The following is a 14,266-nucleotide window of genomic DNA, read 5'->3' as shown; positions in this document are numbered from 1 at the left end:
GCTTGAAGCTGAAAGGGCTGCAGGCGGGGTGAAAGAGAAGTGTCCGGTGGAGTCCAAGGGTGGACTCAAGTCGAAAAGTACCTGAAAGCAGAGGGGACAGAGTCTGGGTCACTCAGCAGTGACCAGGGTGGAACCAGGACGGAACCAGGCAATGTCGGGCGCAATCAGGTGGTCGTCGAGGAGCTTCTCTCCGCTGTCACGTGGGCTCTGGGGCATCTGCGACGTCCAGGAGCAGGTCACCATCTGTCCCACGCAGGCTCTCGCCGTCGGCGCTGTCGGCTTCAAGATTGGAGCAAACAACACTTGGCAAAAGCAATCCACGCGGAACCGGGAGATTGCTTCTCACTCGAACCAGGAAGGTCAGAGTGGGTGCTCCTTTTCAGGGGAGCTGGTGTAGATCTGGAGCAACCAGATTCACAAGTCGTATTCGTAGTTTCATCGGCACAGGGACCACTAGCCGGCTGGCAAGTGACCGGGCCAACGCGTTGAGCCAAATGGAGCAGAAGGGCCCCACGCAGCACTCGTCGAGTGTGGAGGGCTGAACTTCGTTGCAAGAGTGGCTCAGGGTTGGGGCTTCTCAAACCCCGGTGTACAGCTTCGAGGGTCACTCGTGGGCTGCACGGTCAGCGTCTCGTGGTCAATTCAAGATGGCGTGCCCCACGCTTCCGGTCGCCTCCACGGGTCTCAGCTCTGCAGGGACTGTGGATCGGGCTGTAGGAAGGCAGGCAAGCTTGATCTCGTCGATCTCAGTCGCTAGAGTTCCGGCGGGAACTTCGACAAAGTAGACGTCGAGGGCTGGATGGTGCCTGTTTACACAGGGTGGTCACTCCTTGACCACAAGGGAGATTCTTCGGGCTTCCACGTTGAGTAGGAGGTCCAAGGGTCCAGAGTTTCGTTTCTTATGTTTCGTCAGGAAATCTAAAGTGCATTGGCACTGCTCCCACTCTTATTCGAATCTGGGGGGCGTGATTACCTGCTAGGTCCCCTCCTATGGGTGGGACCCAGGAAGGGGGTGGATACACCCCTTTCCTTTGATCCAGGCCGCCCTGGCACGAGGGCTGGAGTGCCCCAGAACCGGTTTGGCCGGATTATGCAAGGGGCAGCCTTGTGCGCCCCAAGCAGTGTCTGGTTTCTTTCAGACCTCCCTGCTACAATCCACTATCTCCTGTCTGGAGGGTGGTAAAACCCCCCTGCGACAGGAAACCCTTTGTCCAGGCCCCATTTGGCGGAGTTTCGGTCCGCTGCAGGGGTCCAGACCCGTGTCTGTGGCAGAGGCATCCATTTTGTGGATCTAAGGCCCTTTTTGAAATTAACCGCATTTAAGTAAAGTAACATGTCTTACCCCTCTAGAGGGGTGGAATGCTATCCCTGTCGCCAGAACTGGCGAGGGGATAGTATTCCAAATCGTATGACACCTTACACGACATGTTTTGATAAAGCCAAACCAAAGATGCTATATAACCGCGAGGATTATAAGGCACTTAAGAGTATATGGTATGGCGTTATCCTGAAACAGCTTAGGGAGTGGTTCCCGACAGCTGCAGACAGGCTCAGCTCATGCTAGAGCTCCATCTCACATGAAACCACGCACTCTGCCTCCAGGATTGATGAGGCCTTCCATAGGAGTGGCTCACAGGTTAATATGTGTCCAGATATAGGTTTAGATATAGGTATACTATATCTAAGCAAGGGGTGATTACACCACCTTACCCCAGCTGAGTGATCAGCCAGTTGTGTCAATTTAAGAACCAGCCAGGGGTGGCAAAAGATATGCTGCAGCCCCTAGTAGGCCTTGGTGGCCCCTATGCCCTGGGCACCTATAGTGCATTATACAGGGGCTGACAAGGAGTCCATTTCCAATTGTGGTATGTACCTAGGGTACATGGAATCCATTTTACAGAGAGAGCAGATGGCCTGGGTCCCTGATTAGCAGGGAACCAGGTCAACTAAGTCAAAAAACCAGCTAAACACAGGCAAAAAATCTGGGGTAACCATAGTCAGGTAGCCACCTTCCTACAGCAGGGAGATGCTGGTGCTCCAGGGAAGGTAGTCTTGTTTCCCTTGCTGAGCTTCCCCTCCTCACATATCCCACCTGCCTGCTCGGCAGATGACAAAGTTTGGGGTCTCAAACCCCCTTACTTATAGTCCTTTTCCAGACACTAAATTCTATTTAGAGCCCAAGTCTTTAAGTTTTATGTTAGAGTTCTTCTTCTTTGAAATGGATCTTTCCTCTTTCTTCCTCCCTCCTGAAAGATGTCTGTCATAGCAAGCAGGACTCAGAACTTATTAATGCACAACAAAATTCATGAGGGTGACCAGAGTTCACAATTGGATGTCAGCCACATTGATATGTGCATCAAAAGGTTAATCCTCAGCTCCCATCCATGCTCTTTATGATCTACTTATCAGACTCATTTCTTTTCTCCTAAGATGTGTCCAGGCCCCTACTTGTGATCTATCATTGAATCAAAGAGCTCTTTAAAATGGCTTCCCATCCTCCAGTGCATGTCCCTCTCGGCTTCCAGTAATGCAGCATTACACAAATATGACTGGGGAGAAATTGCTACAACAGTGGGATACAGGTCCTGTTGATTCAAATGGATAGGATGCTTGAGTGGTCTAAAAGTGCTGAGATTGGAATCTTATTTTCTCCATAAAGGACAAGATAATAAGACACAATGGTGGGTGATGGAGATAAAGAGTAACTTTATAGTGAATAAATAAAAGGCTCCTAAGGCACGTTGTTTTTGGTAAACATCAACTAGGGGTTAGCTATGCTATTTATGAGTATGCCCTGCTTATTAAATAAGGGAAATCTGGTGAGTGGAATACTACGGGTTACATGTGGGCCACAGATTGTCCACTGTAAAGGTGCTTTCTGCCCTTGTAAGATAATCTATTGATGGTGAAGTCAGACTGTGTTTGCATCAGTGCAGAAATACTTTTCCCACTCAAACTTTGACATTGAGCTTGCTGCAATTCTATAGGTTAATTATTTAGGTGATTAGGGTTTTTATTTTACATGCGAGTAAATGTGTAAGATTGTCTTTGTTATTTTTTGTGCGATGAAAGTTATTGTTGATGTTAGAGGTTACGTTTATGGATGGAATAATTCTGAAACAAATCACTGGTTGAGCCTAGTTTGACTATTCAGACCTGTTTATTGTCTCTGATCCATCTCTACCCCGACCTGCCCTTCTTCAGACTGCAGGATTTAACACTGGTCCCATAATCTGTTTAACAACACCATGCAGCGTAGGGAGTTAACTTCATTTTACATCGTTCTCTTTTGTTTCCCAGGTGTACGTCTAGGTGGGACACAACTTATGGCCGCAGGGCTGAAGATATACCAGATGCCTCCAGATTACAGCGGTGAGATGTCATTCTGAAGTTGGGTCTGGGGTGTTTCTTCATCCTCCTGTGGTAGTATTGACTGTTGTTACTGACCGCGTTGTTTCGCATGAAATGTGGCAGTGAGGACTGCAGACAAATGAGACATTGCTCTTTCTCAATCCTTCTTACGACAGATGGAGGGACTTCTCTTTTTCCTTAATCAAAACAGTCAGACCTGAGAACATGGCCACACGCTCAGTCTTTGCCTCATCCTTCTGTGCAGGGGCACAGTCATATCCTTTGTAATTGAGTTCATATTTACTGTATCATAGCATCCAGATGTGAAGACAGTTCGTTAAACACTTTGTCCTTTCTTCCTGCCATAAAGCAGCAACTGGCTGCTTTAAATATTCAGCAATCTCCCTTCTTTTTTTGACCCAATTTTATATTTACCTGCTAGGCATGTATAGCACCCTTTCTTTTTTTGTGTGCTTTTTTACCTGTGGCATTTCAGCTCCTGAAACAAAACAGCCACGGGTGAGGTGGCGTTATATAGACCTCACACATTTCCTTTCCTCACCTTCCAGCAGAGATATCTCTCTGAGGTGGCGTCACAAATGTCCGAATGCAGTGGCTTGGATGGGCTGGCAAAGAGGGAGATAGACTTCATTCTAGATCCATCCACCTGTCTTCCAGGCTTGCAGTTTTCCAGTTCGATAATGGGAACTTTGAGAAACGAAAGAACTCCTCACACACTCAGTACTAGTACCTTCTCAGATGGTACCACCTAGTACGCGGACCCGCACATGATTCCTTTTTGTCTGACCAGTATTTGTTGCTCCCCACCGTCCATTGCAGCATCTCATCCTCCTCTAGACTACCGTGCACTGTCCTGGTTCAATTCGAGAGTGGACATAAGGTGCACATGTTGTTGCTTTATGGTGTAAGCCTTGAGGCCTTGAGCAAATGCATGTCTCCCACCCCCCACAGCCTCCTCCCCCTCCACACCCCCCTCCCCCTCCACACCCCCATGTACCTTGCCTTTCTAGCCACCACATCAGCCAGACTGGGTCTAAATGTAGCAGGCGGGGTTGAAGATGTGTCTATACTCTCCCCATTCTCTCTATTCTTTCATTTCCCAAGTGCTTGAGGCAACAGCAGCAAAGATTCAGGCTTGTCCCATTAGGCTCTGCATCTCTGAAACACCTTATGGACATACTTAGCACAGGCAGTCAAATGTGGGTGCCACCCCATGGGAATGAAAGGACTGTAATTTCGAGAATAACTGTCTGAAGTGTCAGTGTTTTTCCTCCTCTCCAACCTGCAGGAATCACCTTCCCAGAGCGCCAAAGGTTAAAATTCCTGGATAAAGCTCCAAATGTACAGAAAGTGGTGAAGGAGAAGAAAAATCTCAACGACATCCGGGGCCCCTACGAAAAGGTTGAAGCCTTCACTGAGGGACAGTATGGAATAGTGGTGAGTAAACCAAATACATGGCTTAACCCTTTATCAAGGGACATTGTGGCATAGTGAGTGGCAATCTAGGCTCAGATCCCCCATTCATGGCCAGTAAGGCACAGTGTTGAAGAAGGAGTAGGCTGAGGGTCTCTAGCTCATATCGCATATATAAAAATCCACGAGAATCTTATAAAGCACCCAAAACACAAAAAGACAGAGGTAAGGCTTGAAAAAGGAGAAAAAATATACAAACCAATTGGTATGTTTAAAAAAACAGTTCAGGTTTAAAAGGAATAATCTGGATATGACCGTAATGCATTCCATTAAACGTATTGCCAGACCCTTTTCGGTGTGGCGTAGGGCAGAAAGGGGCAGGTCGGGCCCAACTGTAGTGATTGAGGTTGTTTGCTCCTGGTGTCTTGGGACGGGTCATCCAATGGCTATGCAAAGTAGGACATGTATACCCTTTCCACACACAACTCTTAGGATAGCGAGGGTGAGAAGTCGCAGGCTTCTCAGGGAGGTAGAGTGGGGGTAAGAGTTCAAAACTCAACAATCAACTAGTGAGTTGAAGACTCTCATCCTACCCCACACAGAAAGCGCAAGGACCAGCACTGAAGCATTCGGATTAAGGGGCTGGTGGAGAGGAGTGCACTTTTATTTCACTTTGTTATTCAAGCAGTATGTTTCTGGTTCTTATAGGGCTTACTACAAGTCCTGTTTTACGAGGTGTTGATTAGTGACAATCCGAACACAAGACCATGAACTGCGGTGGTTCTTGGGGATAGTAAGGGTTTGGGAGTGGTGAATGAAAGCGAGCGAGCAGTACCCATCCTTATTGAAGAGTTTTCTTTTTTTTTTAAGAATGCTGTAAAAGCATTGACATTGTGTGCGGTGAAGAAGAGCAGTCTGGAGCCTTTTGTAGCACATTCAGTACCTGCCTCATATATGTATGGAGAGGGTTAAGGGCAGCAATGGTAGGTTGGTGGAGGAGAGAGGCTTTTGTGAAGTGTGGAGAAGTGTGGCTCAATGGTTAGAGCGGCAGACCCTGATGCAGAGGTCTGGCCCGGGACCACGGTTCAATTCCCCGCCTCGGCGGGTCTTGAGCTCAAAAATTCCACGGACCTGATCATTTTCGCCTCGGTGCCTATTCCAATCATGGAGTCCCACTCTGCAACTCTGGGCAATAGCTTGCTTAATCTCCACAACGGCCCCCACAACGCTAAGGATGCCTGGCCTCCACCTTGGGGGTGCCCAGGAGTGGATGCCTCACAGGGAAAGCCAGGATGGGTTCCACAGCGGTATTCGTACAAGCGCCTTGAGACCCTTGCGGGTGAGTAGTGCGCTATATAAGTATCAATTTACATTTACATTTTTGTGGGGAGCTGAACAACCTTTCTTTACAGGAGGTGGCTGTAGGTCTGTGGCAGATAATATTGAATGTTATGCTGTCCCTCACAAGTCAGGCCACAGTGGTTTCTTTCACTCATCCCATGGACTACTTTTGCCTTTGTGTTCTGAACTTTTTTTATCCTAACCATTGGCGAGGGTTTACATAAGGTTTAATTCTGTTTAGTGTTTTAGTGTGCCCATGACTTAAGACTGAAGCTTGCGTGGGCGGGAAAAGAGTTTTCCTGACCAGTTCAAAGTAGAAATTGGCCTATTTGGTGATGATGCAGGGTCGAGGGCTTGAGGTTGCTTTTCATTTAGACACATAGATTTTTTTAGGTGAATTTGAACGTGGTTAATTGGCTAGCGAAGTAAAAGACACGCAATTGATGGACGTAATGTGGAGCAAATTAAAAATTCAACCCCAGTCAGGGTTTAATCCATTGTTCCTTTGCTCACCATGGCACCTCAGTTTAGACTGAGCCATATACAAATCCGTCTTGACCCTGCTTCTCATGGGAACAGTCCAGCCCGAATTGCCAAGTCAGGTCTTCCTGAACCAGAAACAAGCATCCTGCGACCGGTTTCTGGGTATCATCCCTCCTCACTACAGGCTAGCATGAATCCAGTGGCACAGTAAACCCAGGACCCACTTCTGGGCATTCCCGGCCCACTGGATAGATTGGTTCTTTTAACTTACCTATAAGTCCCTAGTAAAGTAGTAGTAGAGTATGTTAAATGTGACTAGTAGACTGTAGTACTTACTTGTGCCACCACGGCAGTTACTAGGTGAAAATGTTACTCTAGGTCTTCCCATGCAGCCTAGTAGGGCGGCTTTAAAACTGCCAGTCCGACAGGGTGAAATAAACCATCTCCTCTCTCATTCTGTCACCATCTCCTGCCCTCCTCCCCTTGTCTCGCCCTATCCTTTTCTTTTATCCCTTTCCTCTTTTTCTTTATTGTTCTTTTCCTCTCCTCCCTCTGTACCCCCTTCCCCATAAAAGTCAACACAGCCAAGCCCCTGATGTTCACTGTGCGAAAGCTGACAGAAAGCAGCTCAGAAGATGTATACACAACAACACCAGGGGTGGTATATTTGCCAGTGCTTTGTAAAAATATTATAAACAGTCAGTTACACACCTAGCACTGGGCTCACCCCCTTTCTTTTTGAAGTGCATGAACTCTTTCTTCGGGTTCACCCATGCAATACAAAACAAAGGACGTCCTCCTTTAAGTTATGAATGTGCATTGTTGTTAATACAACCAGCTGGACTTATTCAGAGGAAGCCAGAACAGAAACAGTAATGAAATGTGACCTGTACTATCATTGAACGGAACGTTTAAGGACATATTAATGGCATGGTTATCATGCTCAGGGCTGCACTGCTCCTAGCTACAGCATGGCCATTCACCAGTGGCCGAAGAAGTAACTGTAGACGTTGTAGCACCCAGGATAATGTGCTGCATGGCTAAATACTTAAAAGATCCCAAAGGCGAGACCTATTGGCTATGCCAATGCTTGTTAATATTAGCTAACCATGCCTACGAAAGGCCTTGATAGCCCAGCAGGCAGGGCCCTTAATATTAAAAAAGGGCATGTTCCTCTGTTTATCATGCCCTGACAGTGAAAACATGAAATTGCCAATTTCACTGTGTTGTATAGTGGGAAAGGTTGCTTTGTAGAAACTATTGCCTCATTGACTGAGTCCTCCCCGAACACAAACAAGAAGACGGCATTACAATGGCACTGCAGACCCACAGTCCTCTGATCACCACTGGACTGGAACGAAAAAGGAAGGACTGCACTCCTGCTCCCTGGACCCAAGAAAGTGCGGATGCACCAAAGACTGGGACTGCACCTGATTGACCTGCAAAGAGGACTGTGCTTACCGTTGGAAAAGAGCTCCACTGGAGCCCGGACGGAAAACGTGACTCCAGGGGCTCGTTGGCTAACCCCCTGTACAGCACCAGGGGGACAAAAGCTGAAGGACGCCTGCACTTTACGAGGGCAGAGCTGCAGAGAAACGCCTGCCCGTTGCTGGATGGCGATGTTCCTGCTGGGAGACAGTCCTGACCTGCCTGATATCTCCCCAAGCTCATGGCTGGTGTTGACGTGGACTCCGGTGGCACACAAGTAAGAGGAACCTACAAGCAACTGCTGAAGACCTCTAGAATTGTGAGACCAGTTGGCCAGTCGCAACTGGACGTGCAATGGAGTTGAGTGTTCCTGTGGTTGGCTCCAAACCCATTGTGGCTAGTCCAAGAGCGTTATAACTGACGTTTCAGCCCATCGATTACAAACTTCTTGCAAGGATTTATTGCATCTAAAGACCAAGCTAAAAGTAACTTTGCCTACCTATGAAGAAGTCATCTCTCTGGTTCCCCTCTATAGTTTTGTTGTTGTTTTGGTATCCGTGGAAGTTAACATGCACTCTATTTTTACAAAGTGATGTTGAATTGTTGTTGTGTCATGCTTCTTAGTTCCTGTTTTGGTGCTAAACGTGCTTTACGCTGCCGGACTGTGTTATGTCAGAGGTAATGTCTTTGTTGAAGAAACCTAACTGAACCTGATAAAGATTGTGTGTGACATTATTACTTGTTGAGATCTGACAACCACAGCATTTACTACAGAACGTATTGGGTGAAGAGGTTGGTTAAGAGAGTTAGTGTGTTGGGACTGGTCAAGATTCCACTACCTGGTGGGTCTTGTCTCTTCAGGGATTTTGTGCTGCATTTGTTTGGACCCAAGATGATACTTCATGGTTTGATTAGAGATATTCCACTAGTTATGAGGTTATCATAGCGGGAGATAAGGTCCTGGTTCAAGTGACCAGGTAGCGCAGCTGATCATTGGTTCAATTGAATTTGTCGGGTTGTGATTGAGAAGCAGGGAGGACTGATGGATGTCAGTTGAGGTGGCTAGGGGCGATAGGAGGCTACAGAGTCTGTATGTCAGTGCCCTGAGTAGTGTTTAGGGAAGTGGAAGGGCTCTGCTCGTGTATAGTAGTGTCCTGCATTGTGAAGTGATAATTGCTCATTCCCGTGACGAAATGATCCAGATTAAACTGGAGTAGAATTGTTGAACTAGTCAGTGAAGTCTTCATGGAGGGTGGATAGCAGGGCTTATGCCAAAAACATACACAATATGGCCCAACTGTGATCGCCTGTTTGTGCCTGCTTGTTCCATTGCGACGTTTAAAGGTGTGGCCCCTACTGTATCTGGGGTGGAAGGGTGTAGAAGCTGCTTGGATTCACCTACCCATTCCAGTGTGGCCACTCCATTGCTTTCAGTGTCTGGATGAACAAAAGCAGCCCTATTCGATCATGGCTTCAGCCCTATACCGTCATGGCTTCAGCCCTATACCGTCATGGCTTCAGCCCTATACCGTCATGGCTTCAGCCCTTTACCGTCATGGCTGCAGCCCTTTACCATCATGGCTGCAGCCCTTTACCATCATGGCTGCAGCCCTTTACCATCATGGCTGCAGCCCTTTACCATCATGGCTGCCTACTGATGGCTTGAGCACAGTACCTAGGACTCCACCTCCAGTCATATTCTGTAGTAAGTGTTTCCTGTACTCTGCTGATGTCTGTCTCTGTGAATGTTTCAGCTGTGGGACTCCTCATTAAAGGTTATGGCTTATTATGTATTACTGGGGTTCAGGCTATGTAGCAGACTAGATACATCCCACACGTTGTCTTATGACCACAAAGTTGTTTTCAATGTCTTAAAGGGCGGGACGCTGTAGTGTGATCTTTCCATATTCTAAAATTAAATACTAGCAGTTCAGGAAAATAGCTTAGTCTGCTATTCATAAAACAGCTTGGTGCTCCTCTGCCTACAGTCCATTGGCAATTACTTCATTTTAGGTCTAAGGGTAAAGTTCCATAAACCTATTAGTGATTAGAGAACACTCATCATTCAGTTTTGGATCCTTTAGTAGTGTAATTGTGTGGCTCTGATCCTTTGAGTGGTAAGTGAATTTTCAAGCTCTATCCTTCTTGTTGAACTCGCTGGCCGCGGTCAGTGTCCCTCTGGTCACCCCAGTGAGTCTAGGTTTCCAAAGGAAAAGGGCAGTAGTATTTCAACGGTTATTGTTAGTCTTCATCTGTAATCGAGTGCCAGAATTTCTTTTTTGTTGTTGTTTTGCAGTAATGGTTCTTGCAATAAACATTCAGACCGTGAGTTTCATGTGATGTGATGTATCACAAGCAGACGGGGTCCAGCCAAGTAGCCAGGCGAGGATGTAATTGTATTTAGGCAGAATGTAAACCATCTGGATTGCACATGATTATTTAAATTGGATACCAAGAAGGAGTTATCTATCACGTTGTTTATCATGGAGAGAGCACATCAAACCATGGCCTTCCATTGGTCACCACAGTATAGCCTCAGACAACAGCTTTTAACCTGTAAGCAGCAGGACAGGTTCAGTGGGCAACAAACAGCAGCTTTTGCAGGCTCAGCAACTCTTCTTTCACAGGCTTCAAGACCCCACGTCTGAGCATTTTCAGGGAAGTATTTTACCAGTGACTTCATAGTTAGTATTTTTTAATAGAGGTCTGGGTAAATTATCTTGTTGCTTTGAGGTTAAAACTCTGCTTGAGAAGTTGCAGTTGTTTTTAAGACGCCATTTGTTGGCATCAAATGACAAGTCTTCAAATGGGAACATTCTCTTCCTAAATCATCCTCGAAGACTGCTTGTTTTAATCTGTAATGACTGTGTAAAGCGATACCAGGTGAATGCTGGTAAATACACACCTGTGGCCAGGGTGGGGCCCACATTTTGCCTAAACCTTTGAGAGAATAGAAAAAAGATTTTATTTGTCTTCTGCATTCTGAGAACCTTTACATGTAGACCCTTTTTTCTCTCCTAGCTGGTACACAAGATCCATTCAGAGATTTAGCAGTGTTCATATTCATTGACTTCAGATGGTGGCCCCCACCGCGCATTAATAGCAGCTCCTCTGCCAGAGGACTCTTTATTTTGGGTAGAGCTTCCTTTCTATTTATGTGAAGGACATTTTTTTATATATCACTCCATCTTCATTCAGGGTTTTGTTTAGATATTGCATCCATTTAAATTGTAGCTTGCAATGCTGCTGTTCTGCTCAATGAATTGCAAAAAATAGCCATTTATTGGAGTTTGATTCAAAGTGTGTTTACAGCATAAGAGCAGTTGATGTCTAACCAACTAGCTTTATTTTTGTACACGTGAGGAAAGGAGTCTAGGACAGAGGCAATGAAACAATGAGGTGGGCAGTTAACCAGTCTTGGGGCACATAGTATAAAAGTGCTTTTTATTCTTCAAACATTAGACAGTTGACTTCGAAACTATGGCCTAGATGTATCAAGATTCCATTTTGCGAATCTTAAATAGCGGTTTTTAGCGAATCGCTATTTAGAATTCGCAAAATGGAATGTATGTAAAAAATCGCCTTTTTTTGCGATTCCTTATTAATCTTTATTTGCGAATTCGCATTTTGCGAATTCGCAAATAAGGAATAATTTCCCATGCATTCCTATGGGCCAGGAGGCCCATAGGAATGATTGTGAAGTAATTCTCAAATTGCGAATTTGCAATTTGCTAATCGCAATTTGAGAATTATTTCAAGGGTGCAGGGGTGTCTCATGGACACCCTGCTGCACCCCTGAAACTTACATGTGTGTGCATATGGCACACATACATGCCCTTTGGGCATGTATGTGTGTCACATGCCACCTTCAAAATTGTCATATTTTGGTTTTTGAAAGGATTTCGCAAACTAACACGAACCTCAAATTGGTGTTAATTTGCGATTCCTTAACCTGAATTCGCAATGTAAAAAAGTTTCATACATGGCATTTAAGGAATCGCAAAATTGCGATTCCTTAAATGCTTAAGCAAAATAAGGAATCGCAATTTTTTGCGATTCCTTATTTTGCAAATTTCTCATACATCCCAAAAGATGCAAAATGTCCGTTTGCGATTCGTTAAGGCCGAAATTCTGAGAATTTCGGCCTTAACGAATCGCAAAAGGCTTGATACATCTAGGCCTAGGTTTCTAGACATAACCTATTCTGTGTATTGACTAAGGATGTCTGTGTTTTTACTGATTGTTAAATGGATAGGGATTTTAGACGGTGGAGATTTTATACCCATTTTTCTTGCAGTATCTTAAGTCCACCATATTCAGTGGGAATGAAACCTCCAATCTTCCAGGAGGGCCAATAATTTATAATAACTTTTGAGAAGAAACTGAACTCGCACAACACACCACCACCACCACAGGAAATATGGGATTGTGCTGAGCGTGAGCAAATTTAACCCCACCACAAGAAAGCAATAGTTTAATTTATTAAACAACTCAATATCTTAGAGTGCACAACCAGACCAGTCTCTTCAGGGCACACGCACATTTGTATTTAATTTACTAAATGCCAGTGCACCATTGCAGTGAGTCGCTGAGCAACACATCGTCATATCCGTTGGTGGCAAGCATGGAGCAAAGGGTTGATCATACATTTTTTGTAGTGAGGTGAATTGGCTTAGAAGAGGGTAGAAGACAGAGCCAATAACATCCACATGAAGAATGGCTATAACTTGGAAATTATTAATTCTCATTTGAGCACCTAAATCACTCAACCGTGCCTATGAGCTGTACAGGGCTTGGAGTTGTAGGCCTCTAACCTCTAGTTGTGTGTTAGGGGGTGGACTTCTCACCTACACTAATAACCAACAAAATATCCTCCTTACCTTCTTTTTGGCAGTAATTCTTTCTACATATTTGTGTCTTTTTTTTCCCCTGAAACATTTGTGCTTTCTTTCTCCATAGGCACTTGGTGGTGGGTACCTCCGCTGGGGCCATTTTGAGATGATGCGACTTACGATCAACCGCTCCATGGATTCGAAGACCATGTATGCCATCTGGCGTGTGACCGCTCCATACAAACCTGTGACCCGGAAAGGGCTTGGACAGCGTATGGGTGGTGGCAAGGGAGCAGTGGACCATTACGTGACTCCAGTCAAATGTGGCCAGCTGGTAGTTGAGGTGGGAGGCTACTGTGAATTTGGCGAGGTGGAGCCCTTCTTGACAATAGTGGCTAAAAAGTTGCCCTTTCTGGCAAGGGCCGTCAGCCGCCAGACACTGGCAGAGATGCAGGAGGAAGAGCGGCGGCGTGAAGAGGACAACCAGAACCCCTGGACCTTCGAGCGCATTGCCCGTGCTAACATGATGGGATGCAGGAAGGTGCTGAGTCCCTATGACCTGCAGTACAAAGGCAGATATCGCGGAAAGTTCAAACTGCCCGATCGAGCCTAGTGTCGCACTGCATTCTTTGCAACAAAAGTTGTACCTTCATGCTCCCTCTTGGCTTGTTGAGATTATAATGCAAACTTCTCTTGTGGCCTAAGGCGGACGCTGAATCACGGAGTGTGGGAACTCAACCCAACAATATAGCATCCCCAAAATAAATGGGAGTCGTTCCATCTGGCTGTTAGTTGATCGACTCCGAGGGGGGTTTGTAGTAATTCCCTATTTGTATTCAAAACTCAAAAATACAAATTAGATGCAAAAACTAAGCCCTGGTGTGTTGTCTGATCGATGTTTGATGAATGGCGCACACTTGCAGACTGATCTTTATTGATGGCTGATGGTGTGAAGGTGAAACGTGCATGCATCTATAAGGGCGTTTATGTACTAGAGACAGCTGGCCCAAAGACAAAAGACAAAAATAATACATTTTGATGTGCTGGATTAAGAGTGGAAAGGCGGGACTGCCCTTTTATTCAATTAGGCATTTTCCCTGGTGGGCTAGAGCGATTAGAGGCCATATTTGATAGCCCATGCTCACTGCGGGTGCCTCGGTCAGTTTCCACAGCTCCTGTTGAACTGTAGCTGAAGCACAAGGGGCTTCGAAGAGAGAAGGAGAGCGAGAGAGGTGGAGAGAAAGAGATGAGACAGGTGGACAGAGAGAATGGACTGATGGAAAGAGGGAAATAAAGCCAGGGTACAAAAGTAGCAGGACTGGTTTGAGCATTTTTTTCCAGAGATACTTTTAGTCCACCAGTCTGGCAATGAAGAGTGGGGACATCGTAAAATGGCT

The 14,266-nt window shown here is 45.9% G+C and overlaps 1 protein-coding gene across 2 annotated transcripts in view; it reads left to right on the top strand.

Moving 5' to 3' along the window:
• MRPL16 (mitochondrial ribosomal protein L16) overlaps nt 1-13,742 on the top strand; it is a 46,979-nt gene extending 33,237 nt beyond the window's left edge. For both annotated transcript variants that reach the window (XM_078677312.1, XM_078677278.1), the window contains exons 2-4: nt 3,301-3,372; nt 4,661-4,809; nt 12,997-13,742. In XM_078677312.1, coding sequence (XP_078533438.1) covers nt 3,327-3,372; nt 4,661-4,809; nt 12,997-13,482 — 681 coding nt within the window. In that variant the 5' untranslated portion in view covers nt 3,301-3,326 and the 3' untranslated portion in view covers nt 13,483-13,742. The remainder of the gene's footprint in view (nt 1-3,300; nt 3,373-4,660; nt 4,810-12,996) is intronic.
• Nucleotides 13,743-14,266: the final 524 nt, after the last annotated feature.

Source organism: Lissotriton helveticus, chromosome 1_1 (assembly GCF_964261635.1).
Source record: "Lissotriton helveticus chromosome 1_1, aLisHel1.1, whole genome shotgun sequence".
Classification (NCBI taxonomy): Eukaryota; Metazoa; Chordata; class Amphibia; order Caudata; family Salamandridae; genus Lissotriton; species Lissotriton helveticus.
The sequence above is the reverse complement of the archived record's forward strand: the minus strand, read 5'-3'. Positions and strand labels throughout refer to the sequence as shown.